Source organism: Scyliorhinus torazame, chromosome 3 (genome assembly GCF_047496885.1).
Source record: "Scyliorhinus torazame isolate Kashiwa2021f chromosome 3, sScyTor2.1, whole genome shotgun sequence".
Lineage (NCBI taxonomy): Eukaryota > Metazoa > Chordata > Chondrichthyes > Carcharhiniformes > Scyliorhinidae > Scyliorhinus > Scyliorhinus torazame.
This window is the reverse complement of record NC_092709.1, coordinates 106178349-106200372: the sequence shown is the minus strand read 5'-3', so window position 1 is coordinate 106200372 and position 22024 is coordinate 106178349. Positions and strand designations below refer to the sequence as shown.

At 44.6% G+C, this 22024-nt stretch overlaps 1 protein-coding gene across 3 annotated transcripts in view; it reads right to left on the bottom strand.

Annotated features, from left to right (window-relative positions):
- Positions 1-22024, bottom strand: part of nr3c2 (nuclear receptor subfamily 3, group C, member 2) — a 513177-nt gene that overhangs the window by 164775 nt on the left and 326378 nt on the right. For all 3 annotated transcript variants that reach the window (XM_072496087.1, XM_072496088.1, XM_072496086.1), the window contains exon 3: positions 5341-5489. In XM_072496087.1, coding sequence (XP_072352188.1) covers positions 5341-5489 — 149 coding nt within the window. The remainder of the gene's footprint in view (positions 1-5340; positions 5490-22024) is intronic.

Genomic DNA, 22024 nt, shown 5'->3' with positions numbered 1-22024 from the left:
TGATCCGATTAGTGGAGGAGCAGGGTATTGTTAATTGCCAGGGATCAAGGTCAACAGTGAGAGACAGGAGGATGGTGTGTCAGCCTGAAAATATGAACACCACATATTCCCTGCATGAAGACAAATGATAAATTTGATCTACTAATAAAGGGGAGACGCAGTGGATGTCAGGCTACAGATTCCCCAGGAAGCAAACCTGTATTCACTATTGAACTGGACAGTACCTGATAAAGGTGTGAAGTACTTCTAATGAATCACGAAAATTGAGAAAAAAAGCTCCAATTTTACTTTCCACTCGAGCAATCCTCAACAGCAACATTTAACACTGACAATTGGTCCTTTACTGTTTCCTACTGATACTGCTCCCTAAAAATCACCAATTAGGTGAAATATGAGCTTCTGGTTGTTGATTTCTGGACATTTGTTCATTAAGTGCCAGGAAAACAGAATTACAGTAAGAATTGAGGAACAGGAACTGGAAACAGAAGAGATTTTTAGATCAAAAATACAGTTCACCGAATCATACTCAGAAAATAGAAGCAGGAGGCCATTCGGCCCTTCCACCCTGCTCCGCCATTCATTATGATCATGGTTGATCATCAAGTTCAATATCCTGATCCCGCCTTCCCCCTTGATCCCTTTAGCCCCAAGAGCTATATCTAATTCCTCCTTGAAATTACGAAACGTTTTGGCCTCAACTTCCACAGATTGAGAAATTTCTCCTCACCTCAGTCCTAAAGGTTTACCCCTTATCCTCAAACTATGATCCCTAGTTCTGGACTCCCAAACCATCGGGAACATTCTTTCTCAATCTACCTTGCTCAATCTCATTAGAATTTTACTCTTCTAAACTCCAATGAATATTGGATTGGATTGGATTTGTTTATTGTCACGTGTACCGAGGTACAGTGAAAAGTATTTTTCTGCGAGCAGCTCAACAGATCATTAAGTACATGGGAAGAAAAGGGAAGAAAAGAAAATACATAATAGGGCAACACAAGGTATACAATGTAACTACATAAGCACTGGCATCGGATGAAACATACAGGGTGTAGTGTTAATGAGGTCAGTCCATAAGAGGGTCATTTAGGAGTCTGGTATCAGCGGGGAAGAAGCTGTTTTTGAGTCTGTTTGTGCGTGTTCTCAGACTTTTGTATCTCCTGCCCGATGGAAGAAATTGGAAGAGTGAGTAAGCTGGGTGGGAGGGTTTTTTGATTATGCTGCCTGCTTTCCCCAGGCAGCGGGAGGTGTAGATGGAGTCAATGGATGGGAGGCAGGTTTGTGTGATGGACTGGGCTGTGTTCACGACTCTCTGTAGTTTCTTACGGTCTTGAGCCGAGCAGTTGCCATACCAGGCTGTGATGCAGCCAGGTAGGATGCTTTCTATGGTGCATCTATAAAGGTTGGTAAGGGTTAATGTGGACATGCCAAATTTCCTTAGATTCCTGAGGAAGTATAGGCGCTGTTCTGCTTTCTTGGTGGTAGTGTCGACGTGGGTGGACCAGGACAGATTTTTGGAGGTGTGCACCCCAAGGAATTTGAAACTGCTAACCATCTCCACCTCGTCCCCGTTGATGCTGACAGAGGTGTGTACAGTACTTTGCTTCCTGAAGTCAATGACCAGGGGCGGAATTCTCCGGTATCGGCGCGATGTCCGCCGACTGGCGTCCAAAACGGCGCAAATCAGTCGGGCATCGCGCCGCCCCAAAGGTGCGGAATGCTCCGCATCTTTGGGGACCGAGCCCCAACCTTAAGGGGCTAGGCCCGCGCCGGACGAATTTCCGCCCCGCCAGCTGGCGGAAAAGGCCTTTGGTGCCCTGCCAGCTGGCGCGGAAATGACATCTCCGGGCGGCGCATGAGCGGGAGCGTTAGCGGCCGCTGACGGCATTCCCGCGCATGCGCAGTGGAGGGAGTCTCTTCCGCCTCCGCCATGGTGGAGACCGTGGCGAAGGCATAAGGGAAAGAGTGCCCCCACGGCACAGGCCCGCCCACGGATCGGTGGGCCCCGATCGCGGGCCAGGCCACCATGGGGGCACCCCCCGGGGCCAGATCGCCCCGCGCCCTCCCCAGGACCCTGGAGCCCACCCGCACCGCCTTGTCCCGCTGGTAAGGTAGGTGGTTTAATCTACGCCGGTGGGACAGGCATTTTAGCGGTGGGACTTCGGCCCATTCGGCCCAGAGAATCGCGGGCGGGGGGCCTGCCAACCGGGGCGGCGCGATTCCCGCCCCCGCCGAATATCCGGTGGCGGAGAATTCGGCAACCGGCGGGGGCGGGATTCACGCCAACCCCCGGCGATTCTCCGACCCGGCGGGGGGTCGGAGAATCTCGCCCCAGATTTCAAACTGGAAAATAAAAATGTCTCACAACTTGCATTTGTATTTGTATTCTGATTTTTAAGTCTGTGTAAGAAATCCCAAAATGAACAAGCCAAATTGTTATTGTTTTTCAATCTAGATTAAACTGCAAGAGGAACACAATGACCCAGATTTGATGTCAAACTTTTGGTGGAAATAACATGGCTACAGATCTAATTCTGAACATTCTTTGTGGTTTAAAATGAAATTTCATAAAAGCATGCAGCAACATTGCAGCCATGTGTTCTGCTATACATCTGTGCAACATCACGAACGACAAAACAAAGGGAAATGTTATGTCTTCAGAAACGATCTGGTAAAAACACTGAGCCTGATTCAATGGAAAAAAAAAATCTATGTCCAGTTTTGGGCGCATTTAGCGGAGTGTTTCTGGCAGCTGCAGTGCCGCGAAACACCCCGCTAATTCAACAGCATCTTGCCGGTTTTTTTTGGCTTCCCGGAATTTCACGCTGCTGAGACCACATTTGAGTAATTTCATAAAATATGTGGCTCGCCAGCAGGAAAGGCTCCTCACAGATTGGGGTGTCATTTTGTCTGGCTGCACCGATCTATTCCCACCGCTGCTTTTAAGCTCCATCCTGGGGAACACCCCCTCACATCCCCCCCCCCCCCCGCCACCTGGTAAGGCCCCCTGGGCCCCATCCCTGGCATTGCCAACCTGGCAGTCGGAGACCCTGGAACTGCCAACCTTGCAGTGCCACCCACACACCCTGGCAGTGCCAGGGTGGCAGTGCCAGGGTGCCAGAGGGAGTGCAAAGATGCCACCCTCCCTGTCCCTGACCACCCGGGGTCTCTAATGGCCTGGGAGATCCTCTGAGTGCTTTTACAACTGGTCCACGTTTGTGGAAACCAGTTCCAAACGGCACCCTGGCGAGGTCTCCCAGGCATGGCTCTTCCCTCTCAGGCACCGAGAGAATCCCGCAAACGCATATGGCTCATTTAAATATACATATCTGGATCACGCCGGTCAGGTGGATATTCCTTTAAGAAATGGGTGTTTATCAAATAGCTGCAATGATGTCAGTGTGTGAGTGGAGATGTGCTGTCTGTCTTTCACTTTTTTTTTGAGCTGGCAGCTGCAGTGTGTTTGGTTTTGTTTTCAGGGATGAAGAACTGCATTCACAGCAAGAAGATGTTATGATCTCTCTCTGCAATCTAAAGATCACTTGATGATTTCAAGGTAATACCTGTTTCTGTAGAGAATTTAAACCTGCTGTCTTTATTTAAAAAGGGTTTATGTTGTTTGAAAAGTTATCAAGGAGTTATCTAAAGAGTACTGCATCTTTTGGGAGGTGGTCAGGATTGGTAGTTGATAAACTGTTTACTGTGTGTATATAAAATGTTAACTGGATTCATAGAATAAACAATGTTTGTTTTAAACATACTTTACCTCTCTGTTGCATCACACCTGTAAAGTGGGCCCTTGTGCTCCCAATAACCAAAATCTATTTAAAGCTGTGGGTCAGGTGAACTCATGATATACTTTGGTGTTCTCTAAACCCTGGCCCATAATACGCCCAGTGAAGATGAGATCCAGTTTGTGGCACCTCGTGAGATGTTATTAATTCTCACAAGGCATTTCGAGCATTGCGAATTTCGCTGGAGGCCTCTCGCGAGCTTCGACGGCCTCGCCCCCACACAAAGTCAGGCGCGGCGAGGCTGCTAAATTGAGCTCACTTTCTGTCTGTGACCTGTGCTTTTGATTCACAGGTACCACTAGATCCAGATGTCTTGGTAATGTGGTTATGTGAATTCTACAAGTTTCATCTTAGGCCACCTGGAATCCTGTCAAGGATGCAATACAATTATGGCAACAAATGCCATTTTAGAAATACAGTAGAATTATATTCGGAATACTGATAGATGCAGTATGGTGTACCAGCTCCTTTTGTGACAATTGCAGCATAGTACAATTATTTCAAAGAAGCGAAATGCCCACAAAATCAACAAAAAATTGTTTTTGACCTTGATAACTTGGTATAGAGACAATCATGCATTACCATTTCATAATTAACGAAAGAAAGACTTACATGACTTGCAATATCTATAACAACCTGACCAAGAAGAAATGTCGAGTTCATCAGAAGCCTGGATTTGTTTTTCTTCTTTTTCTCTTTCCCATGGTTCTTGATACCACACAGAAAGGGTTGGTAGACAGGTGGCTCCTTCCCAGTCACAAAAAAAAGCCTCTGTTCAGGGTGCTTGCCAAGGTGAGGGAATGCAGTCCCAAATTTAGCACCCCTTCGGGAAAGCACTTGGCCTCAACTTGCCGGCTTTCCTTATAAAATCACCACAGTATTTTTTGCCAGCCAAATTCAGAAAAATTCTATATCATCTGTTAAATTGCTTTTAAGTTGAAAGGAACTAATAGCAATGTTAACTTAAAAAATATGTGAACATCAATGACATGGATTCAAGTCAATTTGTGTAGAGCTTCTTTCCACTGATATGCTATCGACACAATTCGGGCACTGTCTGCTCACACAGCTTCAAGAAACAATCATTAGTGTACACGGGAAATCTTCCCACCACTTTAACAATATCATTAACACATTGACCAGACAAGAGCTGCCGAGTAAAATAACCAAATAAGTGATCTGAAACAAGGTTTCCAAAGTACAGTGCAACAGCAACCTGTAATGCATTGAACAAGGAACTGAACACCTTGTTTTGTCTGATTACTTTCGGTGGGCACAAGAAAATACAAGTAGAAGAAACCAAACTAGATTAAACCCAAATTGTCTTTTCTTCGTAAAACCAATCCTTATACTTCCCCACAGGGAACAGCTGAGAACAGCTGTGCTTTTGTGTGCAGCTGGCTAGATACTATTTTTCTGATTGTGTATTAAGTGCAGCCTGGCATTATTCAGCAAGTACTGGAAAATAATTAGATATGCAGGGCAAACTTAGGAGGCACAGCCGGTTTGGTTAACTGAAAAATATGCAGAGAAAAGAGATGATTACCTTCCACAGCTCTTTTGAAGAAAACTTTACAACTGCCACAGGTAAGGACACCATAATGACACCCCGAAGCCTCGTCTGCACAGACCAAGCAGACCTTCGAAGGTGCTGAAGTCACTGATGAGCAGCTCCGATCCAGTCTAATAGGGGAGCTGTAAAACAAGATAGTTTACAACTTTAGAAAGATGTTCTATATTTCTTTTGTTAACAATTTGAAAGATTGAAGTGCTGTTGCTAGCTGGATATGTTCGCATTGGTCTAAAGACAAAGCAGTGCCAATTCAGAACGCACAAAGCTTCCATCAATATGCAATACATATGTAGCAATGCATTGAACTAATAATAAATTGTACAGAACAGACTAGCATTGTGATTCTTAAGGCAAAACTTTAGGAATTTGTGCTTGCATTGCAAGCTCCCTCGATAATGCATGCCCAACCCCAACCAACTCTTAGGAGTCCATTTTAAGAGTTCAGGTGAGGAGATCAGCTGGTCCGACAGAACCATAACAGGAATTAATAAGATTTCACTTCAAACCATAAAGTAATCATTATATATATATATCTGAAAATAACACTGCAGCAAATAACTTAGAAATACGCTAATAATTATTGTATAATCGATAGCTTGCATACCTTGTTCTTCCATATTCTGCCATAATATTCTGTTATAGCCTGTTATCACAATTTATAGTACCGTTTAATATTCCTTAAAGAATGCCTCTTCTCAGAAGTACAAATGGTGCAGAAATTATGTGGCACAGACTCAGAGGAAATCCGGCACAACATAAGCAGGGTTCTAAAATGATTGTTTCTGTTTCCTGAGTCTGGATTTTGTTTGATTATTTCCACTGCAGCTCAAATCACTTAGTACTTGAGCATTTCAGTACTATCTGGTGACCTTGCTGCCTATTGGGGTTGCCCAAAACACCCAATGCTGTCAAAAACAGCTCACTCAATATGAAATTAAATCACAAATTAACTCCACCATCCAACCTGTACGCAGGTCAAAGTGTGTTTCATGAATGCAACTCATCTCATGATTCAAGAATGACATTGAAAAAACATTTCAGCTTTGTGAAATCACCTGAATTTCCAGACATTGCTGTTGTTTCACAGCACTCTTCTAATCTTTCCTACAGATAAGACACTTTCAACAGTCATATCAGGTAAGAAATTGGGATCACCATGCACCCGGGTTTTGTGCAATACGAGTACCCTTAGAGCTGGTGATTTCAGTCAGCAGCAAATGCACACCCTTGTGGAATGAATTGCACTGCACTCCATATTCAGCAGAAGTATGCAGAGCATGCAGATTACGATGTCACACAGATTTGACACCTACAGTGCCATTTTGGAGCTCATCAGTGCAGCAGAATTCAACATATGTTTGGCACTAGTGTTATTTAAAGGGATAATCACCTTACAGGCCACTAATTGGTTTCTTCTGGCTGTTACTTCAATTCCACAAGTCCTTGGTGCTTTCTGTGGTTTTGTTAAAGTTAAACAAGTTGAAAAAGGGAGTAGTTTGGCAGGTGCTGAAAGAATTTTTGTTGCCTTCATGGTTTCTGCATAAACCAGCTGCTCCTAGACATGGGCACACCAGTAGACAATCCCTTTGGAATATATCGCGCTTGAAAAATGGAGAAGACCAAGCTGCTGGAAGAGGGAGGACGCATCAAAAAGGGTTCTAGAAGGCTATATCTCCCCTGGGTAGTCAAGGAGCTGTAATGAATGATGCATGAGATGTCCTCACTTAAATCTGCTACCTGCTGCAGTTACATCCCCAACCTCAGCAATTTTAGTAATCTGTTGGAGGACAGATTACAGGACTGTTATGCCCCTTTGAACACTGTAGTCCACAGCCATGATTGCAGCAAGGTGACCTTGGATGTCATTGATCTGATATTGTACTGCTGCACTCAGACCTTGGGTGGCTGCTGCTTGTGTTGCAGTGAAGGCTGAGATATCAGCAATGAGAAGGTGCTTCATGGTCGTGTCCACTAATCAACTGATAGAGTTAGCCAATCCTTACATGCAGAAAATGAAGGGCTCCAAGCTCTGTCCAAGGTCCTGTGCCAAGTTGGTGCTAGATTTTCTCATGCCTCTTGACATTGACCAAAGGCTTTCTGACAGGTTTCTCACCACAGCACACATTTCATTGGGCATTCTAAACAGCATTCTTCTGTAAGTTGCCCATAAAAATACTCAACTGATCCTCTGCAACAGAATACATGTGTGACGTCGCCCTCCTAGACAGTTGGCACCTGCGCCATCCTTGCGCCCTGTCCTGGCTACAGGCCACTCATGTCCTGTGCCTTAGGGGGAGATTTGGGAGAGATGGTGACATAGTGGTAATGTCACTGGACTAGTAATTCAGAGGCCCAGGCTAATAATCTGAGGACATGGTAGTTTGTGGAATTTAACTTTAATTAATCAATCTGGAATACGTAAAGTAAGTAATGGTGACCACGAATCTATTATCCACTTCAGAAAAATGCACCTGTTTCACTAAGGTTCTTTAGAGAAGGGAATCTGCCATCCTTATCTGCTCTGGCCTACATGTGACTCCAGATTCATGGCAATGTGGTTGACTCTTAACTGACCTCTGAAATGTTCAGCTCAAGGGCAATTAGGGATGAATGCTGGCTTTGCCAACAAAATAATATTTAAGAATACACACAGAAACCACCTCTATGCTATCCTCTAAATTACACAAAGTAACCAGGATTTTAAATTCTGGGCTGGGAACACGGCTGCTGGTTCATTCAGGGTCCAAACCCTACGCAACATGCTCCAGACACATCCGTCTGGACTTTTAAAGGGCAGTTGAGGTGAACTGGCAGAGCTGTAATATAAAGAAGTCAGTTTCTTTTCATTTATAACAGCCACAGCTACGTGGCCATGATAACAGGAGGACAACTTCTTTAGGGCACAACCAGTGACTGCAGCTGTGGTCTGGCAACCCAGTAAGATGTTCCTCACCCTGAGCCCACCATGTGACATGATGACTGTAAATTCTAGTCAGCGTGGGAGATGTTTTAATTATCAATAACTGTCCTGAGCTCGCTGGCTGTCAGGAAATAGTGGGCAGCCAATTTGATGCTGAACAGCTCTCATTGAAAATGGCTTGGGGTTGGGATTGTGGTTGTGAACCGGCATTAAGGCTGATTGTGCAAAGATGCACACCTGCTCGCCACCTTCATTAGTGCAGCCTTCTTGCTGTTCCTCCACTGATGGTCAGGTGACACTTCTTGAGTATCTGAAAAGCGGAATGAACAAGGGTAAAAGTTGTGGTGGGGGAGGGGTCAGGGGCAGAGGGAGGTAAGCGGTGTATACTTACGCTATCTACAAATTGTAATCAGTAGAGTGTGGGAGTGAGGTGAAGAGGAGGGGCACAAGCTATCGGCTGTTCATACCAGCGCAATATTCCAGTCCCACGCTGGCGTACGGGTTTCCCGGCGTCGAGATGTGCAGTCAACGGGAAATCCCATTGTCAACGGCGGGGTCAGTAAATCCCGCAGACGGTTCGCCTCCGCCGCCGAGAAACATGTGGCAGGTTGGCCGGTAAATCCCGCCCGAGATGTGAGAAGGGGAATTAAGTCTGATAATAATGCCATCTTCAATTATTTCAGACATGCTATCCCAATAATGGCCAGCTCCATCTCCTCCAAGGAGGTTAGAAAATGCAGATGCACCTCTCCTTCAACTTGCTTCTGCTGTCTCTGAGCGTGTGGCTTCTTGTCCTAAAATAGAGAGGGGGGTGTTATCAGTGAGCATTGAGCAATGCATTTGGGTCATGTACTGTCATGATTGAATGGTTGGCAATATGCAAGCTGTGGATGTGGGTGTGAGGCTTCTAACAGTGCTCAGTGCATGAGGATGAGATGAAATGTATGAATATTTAGTGAGTCCTGATTAATAGAGATGGTTGGTAGCTGAGTAATGGGCTGTCCCGTGTCTGAGGCTAGTAGTACAATTCAAATGCATTTGAAGAGCATTCACTATCTCTGAGTGCTCATGTGAGGTCATTGAGCTTCTTTTCGTACTGCATCCAGGTCCTCGGGCTTGAATACTGGCTTTGACCGTCACTACTATCTGATCGAACTGGCTGCTGAGTGTGTGCCTCCTGCCAATACAGAACATCTTTCCACCTCCTCCACCATTATCTCCAGAGCAGCATCCTAAAACCTTGTAGCCTATTTTTAAAAAATGTGTTCATGGGATGTGAGGGTTGCTGGGATAGCATTCATTGTCCATTCCTGACGGCATTTAATAGTCAACCACACTGCTGCAATACTGTTCCATTATTCATTGTTCACCAAATCAGATTCACTTCCTGCATGAGATTCACTTCCTGCATGAGATTCACTTCCTGCATGACTGCCAGCACTTGTTCCACTTTAAGGGACGCAGGCTAGGTTTAAGCAGTGCAGGCTGGTACTAATCAATCACCATGTTTGCCCTGCAGATGTATTCAGCCAATCAACATTGTGGTTAGTGCCAGTTGGACACTGAAGTAATTGAAATGAGCGGCATCACAAAATTAGCATGTTTCCTGTAATGAAACCAAAAGGGTGGGTGAATGATCCCCTCTTCCATTTTTCAACAGCTGTCAAATTTAGCCCTTGTCTACTCTGGACTGATTCTGTAATTTAGGGCTGTAATATTCTGCAATTAAAGAGCTGTTTTTGCCGACATGCAAAAGTCAATATTGTTGCATTAATTGTTAATTGTTAATATGTTATGCATCAGAGATGGTACTATGGCAGATCAACAGGTTATTTAAGCTGTTATTCTATCACAACTTGTATTACTAATGATCTGTACTGAGGTTTTGTGCAGAGACACATTATGATCCAATGTACTGAGAATTTACGTACTGTCAAATAGATAAGTGATAGAAAAACACAGAACATTTCCAAACTGAAAGTAATGAAAGAGTTTTCAGGTAGATTCAGTTAAATTAACTGTCAGCTCTAAGGATATCCTTCAATGGTCAGCCATGTTAGCAGTGGGGAATGTCTGCATTGCATTTGGAAATTACTTTTCATGTTTCATCTAAAGAGTTAATGACCTTCAATGAACTCTGGAATTTCACCAAATTCACTGACCCATTTGTAGCATAGGGAGTATTTCCAACTCAAAGTTTAAAATTATTATTAATATTATAAAGAGATGAAACTGGAAGAATATTCGCAGTACCATGTGAAAGCATGTCTTTTGCTCAGTAACATACTCTGTTAATGCATTGTTACCAGATGACAGATCCATATTAGTGACACTGAATGCTGCAAAATGTAGATTTTGTGGAAGTGTCTCAATGGTTCAACCTCTAAAATAGTCAGGCATTAAAACAAAATAAATAAAAACATTCCAGCTTCCTTTGGAATAAGATTGACAGTAAACACCGGTTTGTAACTGTGAAACTCTCTGTCTGACTTAATAAAAACACTGGAAGTTAAAAAAAAAATTATAAATAATTTAAGTTTTCCTCAGCAACACTGAAGTGCACTGGAACTACTGAGCAAGTAAAAAATGAATAATTTGTTCAATTGCAGCCTTTACCAGGCAACTTGATTGACTGCATGTTTTGCCCCACATTCTAAACAAACAACATGCCCCAAAATGAGTGTGAATGTCAAGGTGTCTGCTTTTCTGACCCAAAATCAGGAACATCTGGCATCAAGACCAAAGCCCATGGCACCGTGGCAAAATTTGCCAACACTCAATTTCCAGACACAGTGAGAGGGTGTTTTTTTAAATTTAATTTTGGAAAATGTCCACAAATAAAAGAAAACTATCTGACATCCATTTAATTGACGATCTGAAAAGCATAATGGGGCAGTAAAATTGAGATTTGTGCCTTGTGGGATGACTTTCACCAGGCCTTTCAGTACCTTTAATGAGGACATGAAGTCCAAGCATGATACATCTATCCACTGATCCACTGTTCCAAATAGATGGGATGGCATGGTGGAACAGTGATTAGCATTGCTATCTCACAGAGCCAGGAACCCGGGTTCAATTCCCACCTTGAGTGACTGTGTGGAATTTGCACATTTCCGTGTCTGTGCGGATTTCCTCAGAGTGCTCCGATTTCCTCCCACAGTCCAAAGATGTGCCTGTTAGGTGGATTGACTGCTAAATTGCCCCTCAGCATCCAGAGGTTAGATGGGGTTACAGGGTTGTGGGGATAGGGTGGGGTGGGCCTAGGTAGGGTGCACTTTCAGAGGGTCGTGCAGTCTCGATGGGCCGAATGGACTCCTTCTGCACTGTAGGGATGTTATGTCCAGAGGCTGGCAACTTTTCTTTTAATGGCAAGGAGGAGATGGTAGTTGCTGGGACTACATCCACTAAAGCCCTAGGATAATCAATGGACTCAGGCAAAGGTGAGTGGTGGCAGGAGTGGATATCATGGGGTTGGGGTGGAAGGCGGGGGGTCAGCAACAAGGGCAGAGGCGAGGCACTCAGCAGGCATCCTCCTCTTTTTATGATGCTGAGCCCCTTGTTCAGGCACTGAATGTCTTTGAACAAGGTAAGGTACCCATTAGGAGCCCGCAAGCAACCCCAACAGGGTTCCACAGGCCTCCTGCCATCAACTTAAATCGGGTTGGGGGTGGGAAGATGGCCGTTGCCACTCCCCCACCTAAATAAATACACTACCAAACCCATCATGAGTGAGGGCACTAAATTCCCCCAATAAGTTCTATTCATGTTGTCTGTACAGACTCTCTTGTAAAAGTAAGCACGATGGATTACAAGTTAATATTAACTGGTCAGGGAATTCAGGCAGTTGCTGAACTCATATGTGTCCTTAATCTCCCTAAACGTGATACAACTCATTTATTGCTGCTGTACTAAAAGCTTGGCTATTTTGAGATTACATTTGGCCAACTTTCTTTCAACCATTTCCCTCAATAAAGCTTGGAAATAAACTTAATAAATCCCCAAATGTATTAATCTGAAAACGTGGAACACATTTTGCAACTCTGCCCTTCATCGCATTCTGATAATTGTCTGAGAATGAATTTATAAGAGCTGTGTGAGTTTCTGCTTCCTTCCAGTCTCTCTCACTAAAAAAGCAAATAGTCAAGCTGGAGAAATTGTGAAAACTCAATAATTATTATTTTTATTCTTTTCTATTTCCACCTTTTTAATAAAATAATTTGTACACTTCATATTCACATCATATTCTTTGAGACAGCGTAAGAAAATATATTGGAATATGTACATAAGGCACAAAGATGGTAGGAAAAATACTGCATAAAGGTGCGGTCTTGTCAATGTGTAGTATTAAATAGGCAATCCAAGACTGACAGGAATACATCCAGTACTGTAACTGCTTGGGTGGCAGAAACATGATGCAGGAGCTGCTGTAATCACAAAGAACTACTGTACTCCAGTCATAGGTTAATCATTCCCAAACGTTATTCACAGAAAAGGAACCCCAGAGGCTGCAGTCATATTTCTCTTTATTTGAGATCTCTTTCTCATTAAATACCATTGTCAACTTCCACTGGGGTGAAGATCATATTGATGAGGATGATTCTAGGTTACTACTGTACCATCGACAGGCTTGTTACGATATTGTTCCATTATCTACCACTTCAGCTTCCTCTATACACTGATCCAAATCAAACAGACAGTATATAGCATTAAACAATCAGTGGTATGGATGCATCAAACCCCCCAAATAAAGCGACAAAGAAACAAATGATTCAAACTGTTTTTATCTCATATGTATTAAAAGTATAGTTGGTGTCATGTGCGAGTACCTTTGAGAAATGGGTGTTTATAAATGGGTGTGTATATAAGTATCTGTAGTAGTGAGCGTACCTTTACGGAATGGGTGTTTATTACTGCAGTGATGTCAGAGAGTGGGTGGAGCTGGGCTGTCTGTCAGCTTTTTACTTTCGTTTTAGGCTGTTTGCGCAGGGTGTGTTTTAGTTTAGTTTTCAGAGCTGGATAGCTGCAGTCACAGCTAGAAGGTGTATTAGAGTCTCTCTCTCTAATCTAAAGACTGTAAATCGATCCTGGTGATTTAAAACTAATAACAGTAGTGACTTTAACCTGATGTGCTTCTGGTAAAAGGTGTTTTGAGTCTTCTGGATGTTAAAAGGAAAACTTAAAGGATTGCTTAGTGTTGTATTCTTTGGGGATTGTATTTGAATTAATGGTTGCTAAAATGTTCACTGTATGTTTTAAAAAGGTTAACTTGAGTTCATAGAATAAACCTTGTTTTGCTTCAAAAAATACTTTTCCATTTCTGCTGTACCACACCTGTAGAGTGGGCCGTGTGCTCCCCATACCACAATCTAGTAAAGGTTGTGGGTCAGGTGAACTTCATGATACACTTTGGGGTTCTCTAAACCCTGGCCCATAACAGTTGGTGTTTTTCCATTTTGTCTAACATGGAAGTCTTCCATTAAGGTGCTGAACATTTGTGTTTTTTAAGCAAGAGTTATAGCTCAGAATTTGCACACAGGGTTTCTATATTTTCTTGAGAACAGCTGTGCCATTGCAACATATTACTAGACTGTGAAGCTTGTGAACAAGAAGCACTTATGGAGGAAACTCACATATCTGAAACGTCAGGGGTGAAAAACTTTGGAGAGGACTCCCCTTTTTAAAGGTGCCACACTATTAAAAGAAGATTGAGAAAACACTGCGGGGTATGAATAACCACATAGCTTATCTTGTCACTGGTTCTCTTAAATGTAGTCAAACAGATAGCTGGCAGCCGCTAAATGGAAGGTACTTTGCAGTGGGAACACACTTGTGTTTTGGAGTTTAGCAACCAAGTAGGCATGGCTACAGGATCTATGGTTAAAGCAGGCTGAACAGTCTTACCAGAATTACATATAACCAAGAAATTCAGTGTACAGCATGCTTTGCGCTCGCTGCCTGATGTCCCGGGATAGGTTCAATGTTTTATTCTTTTCCTTTGCAAATTCCTGACCTGGATTACTCAACCTGATCCAAACCCAAAGAGCGAGTGGGGGATAAAAAATGTGACACATTAACAGCTTTTAAAAGACTACAGTTGGGATTTAAAATGTTTTGCCACATAAAAATAAGTGAGAATATGCAGGGGGAAATTTCAATAGGAATGGATTTTCCAATGGTTTATCAAAGCAGTTCCAGCCCAGTACCCCAAATAAGCCAAAAGCAGCATTTATCACACTAGTCATTCAGAATCATTTTACACATTATAATTATTTCTTACAAGACCAGTTAAGGACCACCCAGAAGGCACTAGCTGATTGCGAAAGCTTTCAGCGAGGACTTGGGGTCATATTTTCCATTTCCAACACTGACCAATCCATATCATCAGACCCACATATTTACATATCATACTAGTCTTAAAAGAAGCATAGTGAGATAGTTGACGCAATGCTTTTACTTTTCCACAATTCCCAAGATTCATGGAAGACTCCATCAGATTGGAAAATAGCAAATGTAACTCCTTTATTTAAAAAGGGAGGACGACAGAAAGCAGGAAAGTACAGACCAGAGAGCTTCACATCTGTCATAAGGAAAATGTTAGAAGTTATTGCTAAAGACACACTTAGATTATTAAAGGGCACTTAGATAAATTCAAGGTAATCAGGCAAGTCAACACGGTTTTGGGAGAGGGAAATCATGTTTAACCAATTTATTGGAGTTCTTTGAAAAGTAAAACCTGCTGTGGATAAAGAGGAACCGGTGGATGTACTGGACATGGATTTCCAGAAGGCATTTGATAAGATGCCACACCAAAGGTTATGATGGAAAATAAAAGCTCAAAGTGTAGGGGGGAACAAACTGGCATGGAAAAAAATTAGCTATTTCACAGGGAACAGAGGGTAAGCACAAATGGGTTAATTTCTGGGTGGCAACATGTGGACTACAGGGATCAGTGCTGGTGCCTCAACTTTGTATCATTTATATAAATTACTTGGATAAAGGATTTGAAGGTACAGTTGCTAAATTTGCTAATGAGACAAGGATAGGTAGGAAAGTAAGCTGTAAAGAGGACATAATAATAATCTTTAATAATCTTTATTGTCACAAGTGGGCTTACATTAACACTGCAATGAAGTTACTGTGAAAATCCCCTAGTTGCCACATTCCGGCACCTGTCCGGGTACACAGAGGGAGAATTCAGAATGTCCAAATTACATAATAGCACATCTTTCAGGACTTGTGGGAGGAAACCGGAGCACCCGGAGGAAACTCACGCAGACACAGGGAGAATGTGTAGACTCCACACAGATAGTGACCCAAGCTGAGAATCGAACCTGGGACCCTGGCGCTGTGAAGCAACAGTGCTAATCATTGTGCTAAGGATGCTACAAAAGGATATAGATAGGTTAAGAGAGTGAGCAAAGACCTGGCAACTGGAGTATAATGTGGGAAAATGTGAAATTGTCTATTTTGCCAAGAAGACTAAAAAAAGCATATTGGGTGGGATTCTCCGACCCCGCGCCAATCGGAGAATCGCCGGCGGGCCGCGTGAATCGCGCCACGCCGCCCCCTCGCCGGCACGCGGAGAATTGGTGCCATTGCCACCGGCGTGGTTGGCGCTGCGCCGGTCGCGGGCCACTCTACGTGGCCAGCCCACCGATTCTCCGGGCGTAAGAGAAAAAACGAATCCCGCCGGCGCCATTCTAACCTGCTCTGAGCCGGCGGGACCTCATCGTTGAAGGATCGGGTGGGGCCTGTGTGTGTGTGTGGGGGGGTAGAGGGGGAAGAAGGGTAGTCCAACCCCAGGGGGGGGCATCCGATGTGGCATGGCCCGCGATCGGGGCCCACTGATCGGCGGGCCGGCCTCTCTGGCTGTGGGCCTCCTTTACTACGCGCCGGTCCCTGTAGCCCTGAGCCATGTTGCGTCGGGGCCGGCACGTTGAAGGAGGCCACTGCGTATGTGTGCATTGGCGCCGGTGCAACTGCGCATGCCCGTTTTGGTGCCGGCGCCATTGCGCATACGCGGATCCCGCGGCCCCCTGTAGGGGCCAGAATTACTCCTGGCAGCGGCCCGTTCACGCCGTCGTAAAACGCAACGGCGTTTACAACAGCATGGACACTCTGCCGCGGGATGGGAGAATCCCGCTCATTTCTATTCAGTGAGAGATTGCAGAGCTCTTGAGATGCAGACGGACCTGGGTGTACTAGTGCATGAATCACTAAAGGTTAGTATTCAGATAGAGCAAGTAATTAGAAAACTAATAGAATATTATTGTTTATTTATTTTAAAAAATTAATTTAAAGTACCCAATTCTTTTTTTTTCCAATTAAGGGGCAATTTAGCGTGGCCAATCGACTTATCCTACACATCTTTGGGTTGTGGGGGTGAGACCCATGCTAACACAGGGAGAATGTGCAAACTGCACACGGACAATGATCCGGGCCGGGATCGAACCCGGGTTCTCGGTGGCGTGAGGCAGCAGTGCTAACCACCACGCCTCCATGCCGCCCTAGAATATTATTGTTTATTGTGAGAGGAATTGAATATAAAAGTCAAAAGTCTAGAGGTTATGTTTCAGTTAATTAGGGCATTTAAATTGCTTCTTGGCCTTTTGGCTAAGATGAGCGTGAGGTCAGGTGTAATGCCTGGATTTGGTACGTCTCTCTTGTGGGGACCATGAATTGGATTGAATTTGAATTGGTTTTTGGAGCAGGCAAGGAGCTGGATTAAGGGTTTGCCCTTGTCCACACTCTGAGCTCTGGCTTTGTAATTCTGATAAAGTAATTTTAAAAAATTAAAAAATAAAATAAATAATTTGGGCATTGGTGAAACCACATCTGGAGAAACCACATCTGAAGCATTGTGTATAGCATGGGCCTCCTTACTTAAGGAAGGATATAAATGGTTAGAAGCAGTTCAGATAAGGTTTACTAGCTAGACTGACACCTGGAATGGGGGGGTTGTCATCTGAGGAAAGGCTGGACATACTAGACTTTTATCCACTGAGTTTAGAAGAGTAAAAGGCGACTTGGTTGAAACATCTATGATCTTTGACTGTGATAAGGATGTTTCCTCTTGTGGGTGAATCTAGAACCAGGGATCACTGTTTCAAAATAATGGGTCGCCCAATTTAAGACAGAGATGAGAACAATTTTTAACTTCCACAGGGTGGTGAGTCTTTAAAACTCTCCTTCAAAAGATGGTGAGAGCAGATTCTTTGAATATTTTTAAGGCAGAGCTGGATAGATTTTTGATGAGCAAGGGAATTAAAGGTTTTCGAGGTAGGTGGGAATATGGTGTTGAGGTTATAATTATAGAATCCTACAGTGCAGAAAGAGGCCATTCAGTCCGTCGAGTCTGCACTGAGCTTTTGAAAGGCCACCCTACCTAGGCCCAATCCCCACCCTATTCCTGAAACTCCACCATAAGGGGCTATATGGCCAACCCACCTAAACTGCACATCTTTGGACTGTGGAAGGAAATTGGAGCACCCGGAGGAAACCCATGCAAACAAGGGGAGAAAGTTCCAACTCCATACAGACCCAAGGTCGGAATCGAACCCAGGTCCCTGGCGCTGTGAGGTAGTGGTGCTAACCACTGTGCCGCCCTGCTGTTCCCCCAGATTAGCCACAATCTTATTGAACAGTAAAGTGGTTCGAGGGCTGGGTGACATATTCCTGCTCCTAATTAATATGCTCTTGCCCCCAAAAAACAAAAATGTAATGATATTGGAATTAAACAAAAAGTAAACCAATTTCCTGTCAGTCTCTCATAGTTGTTCTCTGGACTTCCTGTGAACTGGCTCAGATGAGGAGCTTTTAACCAGAATGACAGTCAAAGGGTTTTGAGAGGGAAATGGAAGTCTAAAACTCTTGAGATGAAGGTCATTTGCAATTTCCATTCCAACTACAGCCGTTGCACTTTAAAATAAAATAAGCTGGATTTCAGGGTGCTGTTGCACGTTGTTAATTTTTGTGAAATGAATTGAAAGAATCATATTGTGCACAATGTACAGTTTCTATTCTTCTTGATACAGCTAGAGAAGTCAAGGCTCTGGTTTGACCAAACTGTCGCAGAGTTCACATTAATATGAACAGCGATGTAAATATAGACATAATTCTATTTTTAGAAATGCAAACAAATATTACAGAAAATAAAACAAATATTTGCACTGGCAGAGCTCCCCATTATGCTCAAAGGCACTTTCAAAACATTTTTGTCCTCATTTCACATACTACATACCTCAGCACTATGGCTGGAAATTTGAGGTTCATTCTTATATTTCTAAAGTGGAATTCATAAATAAAACTTTTACTCATTAGGATATACCTAATGAATTTGCATAGTGGATGACAACTTGTTAACAGTTAACACAATAAGAGCTTGGACATTAAGGCCAAAGTCTTCATTAAAACTCAAGACTGCCATTTGCAAGCACCAGTTTCACTGTCCTATACTACTCTCATTACTACTCTCCCCTTTCTAAATCCAGTAGCTGTAAGAGGACAAAAGCATCTAAAAATTCTCTCTCTCTTCAAGAGGGTGGCCACTTTTTTCACCCATGTCTCCAACAATGTTTTTCCTTCTCATCACTACCCCCTTCGCCTTCCACCCTGCTTGTCTCCATTGGATTTCATTGCACCTTCTCAATAACCTTTCTTTCACTTTCAGCAGTATCGCTCCATCTCTCCTCAATCAGGCCAGGGGATATGAGTGTCCCGGGGTGGCAGTCCTAATGATTGTCGGTCTCTCTCCTTCTCCAAATCCTTATAGCAACCAAGATGGATGGTGTTGTTGACCCCGCAGTGGCAGCTCTCACAGTGCTGGTGGCAGCCCAGGAGGCCAGGCACCAGAGAAGGCGGCAGCAGCGTTGACACAAGCTGGAGGCGGCACCCCATGTGCAGGGGGCGCCGCGCACCCTGCAGACCCGGCCTCCCATCAGGCCGAGGAGGGACCTAGAGGGGACGCCAGCGATAGCCCGAGGTGTACAGGCATTGTTGGTCTTTCGATGAGATAACAGACAGCATGTGCTGTCAACAAGGAGACAGTGCGGCACCTGTGTCATGTTTTACCGAATTAGCATGCCGTGGAGGAGGAGTGGCCATGAAGGTCACCGTACCCCTGGACCTTTATGCAACGGGCCCATTCCAGGGCTCGAGCGGGGACTTGTGCGGCATTTCCCAAGCTACAGGCCACTAGTGCATCCGTCACATATGCCCTGTATGCCTGGACAGCTGACTATATTAACTTGGAGCTGAATCAAGCCCATAATTTAAATTTAATAATCTTTATTGTCACAAGTAGGCTTACATTGCAATGACGTTACTGTGAAAAGTCCATAGTTGCCACATTCTGGAGCCTGTTCGGGTACACAGAGGGAGAATTCAGAATGTCCTATTCATCTAACAGCATGTCATTCGGGATTAGTGGGAGGACACCGGAGGAAACCCACACAGACACAGGGAGAACATGACTCCGCACAGACAGTGACCCAGCTGGGAATCGAACCTGGGAACCTGGCACTGAGAAGCCACAGTGCTAACCACTGTGCTATGTGCTGCCCATCAAGATGCTCGGGCAGCAGGATTCTCTACCATCGCTGGGATGCCCCAGATACAGGGGGTAAAAGATGGCATGCATGTCGCCGGGGCAACAGTGAGTGCCCTTCATTAACAGGAAAGGGTTCCACTCCCTGAATGTTATAGAATCACAGAATTTACAGGAGGCAATTCGGTCCAACGAGTCTGCACCAGCCCTTGTACAGAGCACCCTACTTCAGCCCACACCTCTACCCTATCCCCATAACCCAGTAACCCCACCTAACCTTTTTGGACACGAAGGCCAATTTAGCATAGCCAATCCATCTAATGTGCACACCTTTAGGAGGAAACTGGAGCACCCGGAGGAAACCCATGCAGGCACAGGGAGAATGTGCAGACTCCGCACAGACAGTGGCCCAAGTCGGGAATCAAACCTGGGACCCTGGAGCTGTGAAGCAACAGTGCTAACCACTGTGCTACCGCGCTGACCCAATTTTGAGCGACCACCACCTCCGGATCAAGCACGTATGTGCACATTTCCCAGGGAGTGTACATGACAGGTAAATCCTGGGACACCCGGAGATCCCCGACGTCTTTGAGGACCACCCCAGGATGATGGGTTGGCTCTTGAGGGATAAGGGGTATCCGTTGAAGTCCTGGCTGATGACACCAATGCAGAGGCCAGAGATCGAGGTGCAGGCCCAATAAATGAGGCCCATGATGCCACACGTGCTTTCATTGAGCGATGCATTGGACTGCTGAAAATATGGTTCCGATGCCTGGACGGCTCTGCCTGTGCATTTCAGCACACCCGGCAGAGGGTTGCTCGCTTTGTGGCAGTCTGCTGCCACAGAGATGTAAGTGCACTAAGTGCATTCCAATCACTCAAGCGTGTGATTTCACTGCATTTACCCCTCTTTGATTGGTCACTTTGATTGGAAACGTTACGGTTTCACCACATAGACCAGTGAAGCGAAAAAGGATATGAATGGATCAAAGCTGCAGGTGGCTTTTACAAGCTGTCAATCACAGACCACTATTCGAAAGCTATGAATGGCCTAAATAGTGGATGTGTGAACCTGACGCAGGCACAGCTGCTCTCCTTCCAGGAATGGACACGTGGAGCTGCAAGGTAAGTATTACAGCTATAATGCTTCCCACTGCCCCTGTCTGGGCTGCTGTCTAGCTTCCAGACAGGGTCCCTTTTCTGCAGAGTATGTGTGGGGAGGAGGGAGGGGGTTGTCTGTGGAGGAGTTACTTTAGGCAGGGGGTTCCTCTGAGTGGTCCCCCTATTACAGGAGTCCTTTGTGGGGGGGGGGGGTCTGTCTATTACAGGGGTCCCTGTTGGGGGAGAGGCAATTTGCAATGCGGCGGGAGAGTCGGGGGCGATTTGCGGTGCGCCATGCATGAATTGCATCACACTTTACGACCGTAAAGGGATCATAAAACTGGTGCAACTGAGCTCCGGCAGGAGAAAGTCTCTCAAAAGGAGAAACCGCTCCTGTATACCTGGCTCAGAGGTCAAATTAATTTTGTCTGCTCTTTCATAAGGCAAGACTCTGGACCAGATGTGTTAACTGAAAATTGATCTCCAGAAATACATTTATATAGGCTGCATAAAATATTTACTCGTAGTACTTTTCGTTAGTACACTGTGTGATGAATATCTAGATCATGGCTCATGTAAATATTTTGGAGGTAATGGCAGGAATTCTCCGGCTGTTCACTGGTGGCGAGATTCCCCAGTCCCGTGGCAGCTCACCACCGCTTGTGGGTTTCCGGGTGGCGTCGGTTATCTTCAATGGGAGATCCCATTGACAGGCAGCGGGAGTGCAGAATTCTGCCGCCAGTGAACATCGCAGCAAAATTCTCCGCCCTCTCTAGCAGCGGTAGCTGGGTGGATTTGCAACGGAGAATCCCGGCAAATGTTTAGTTACAGGATGTTGTTGTGAAGGTAAGGTAACTAAAATACTGGGCATTAGAGATTTACAGAACACCGAAAGGAAAATAGTAGTCGGTAAGGTTGGGTATGAATGTTTAATACTCGGAATGAAAGCCATTAAACAGCAGGTGGGCTTATTTAGCTGGAGAACTGGAGACGTGATACTTGCAAAGAAGTGCAGTCCAGAGAGATGTTTTGCTTTGGGAGTTCGAGCTAAATTAGTTTAAAAGCATTCAGTAAACCCTGAAAGGCTACGT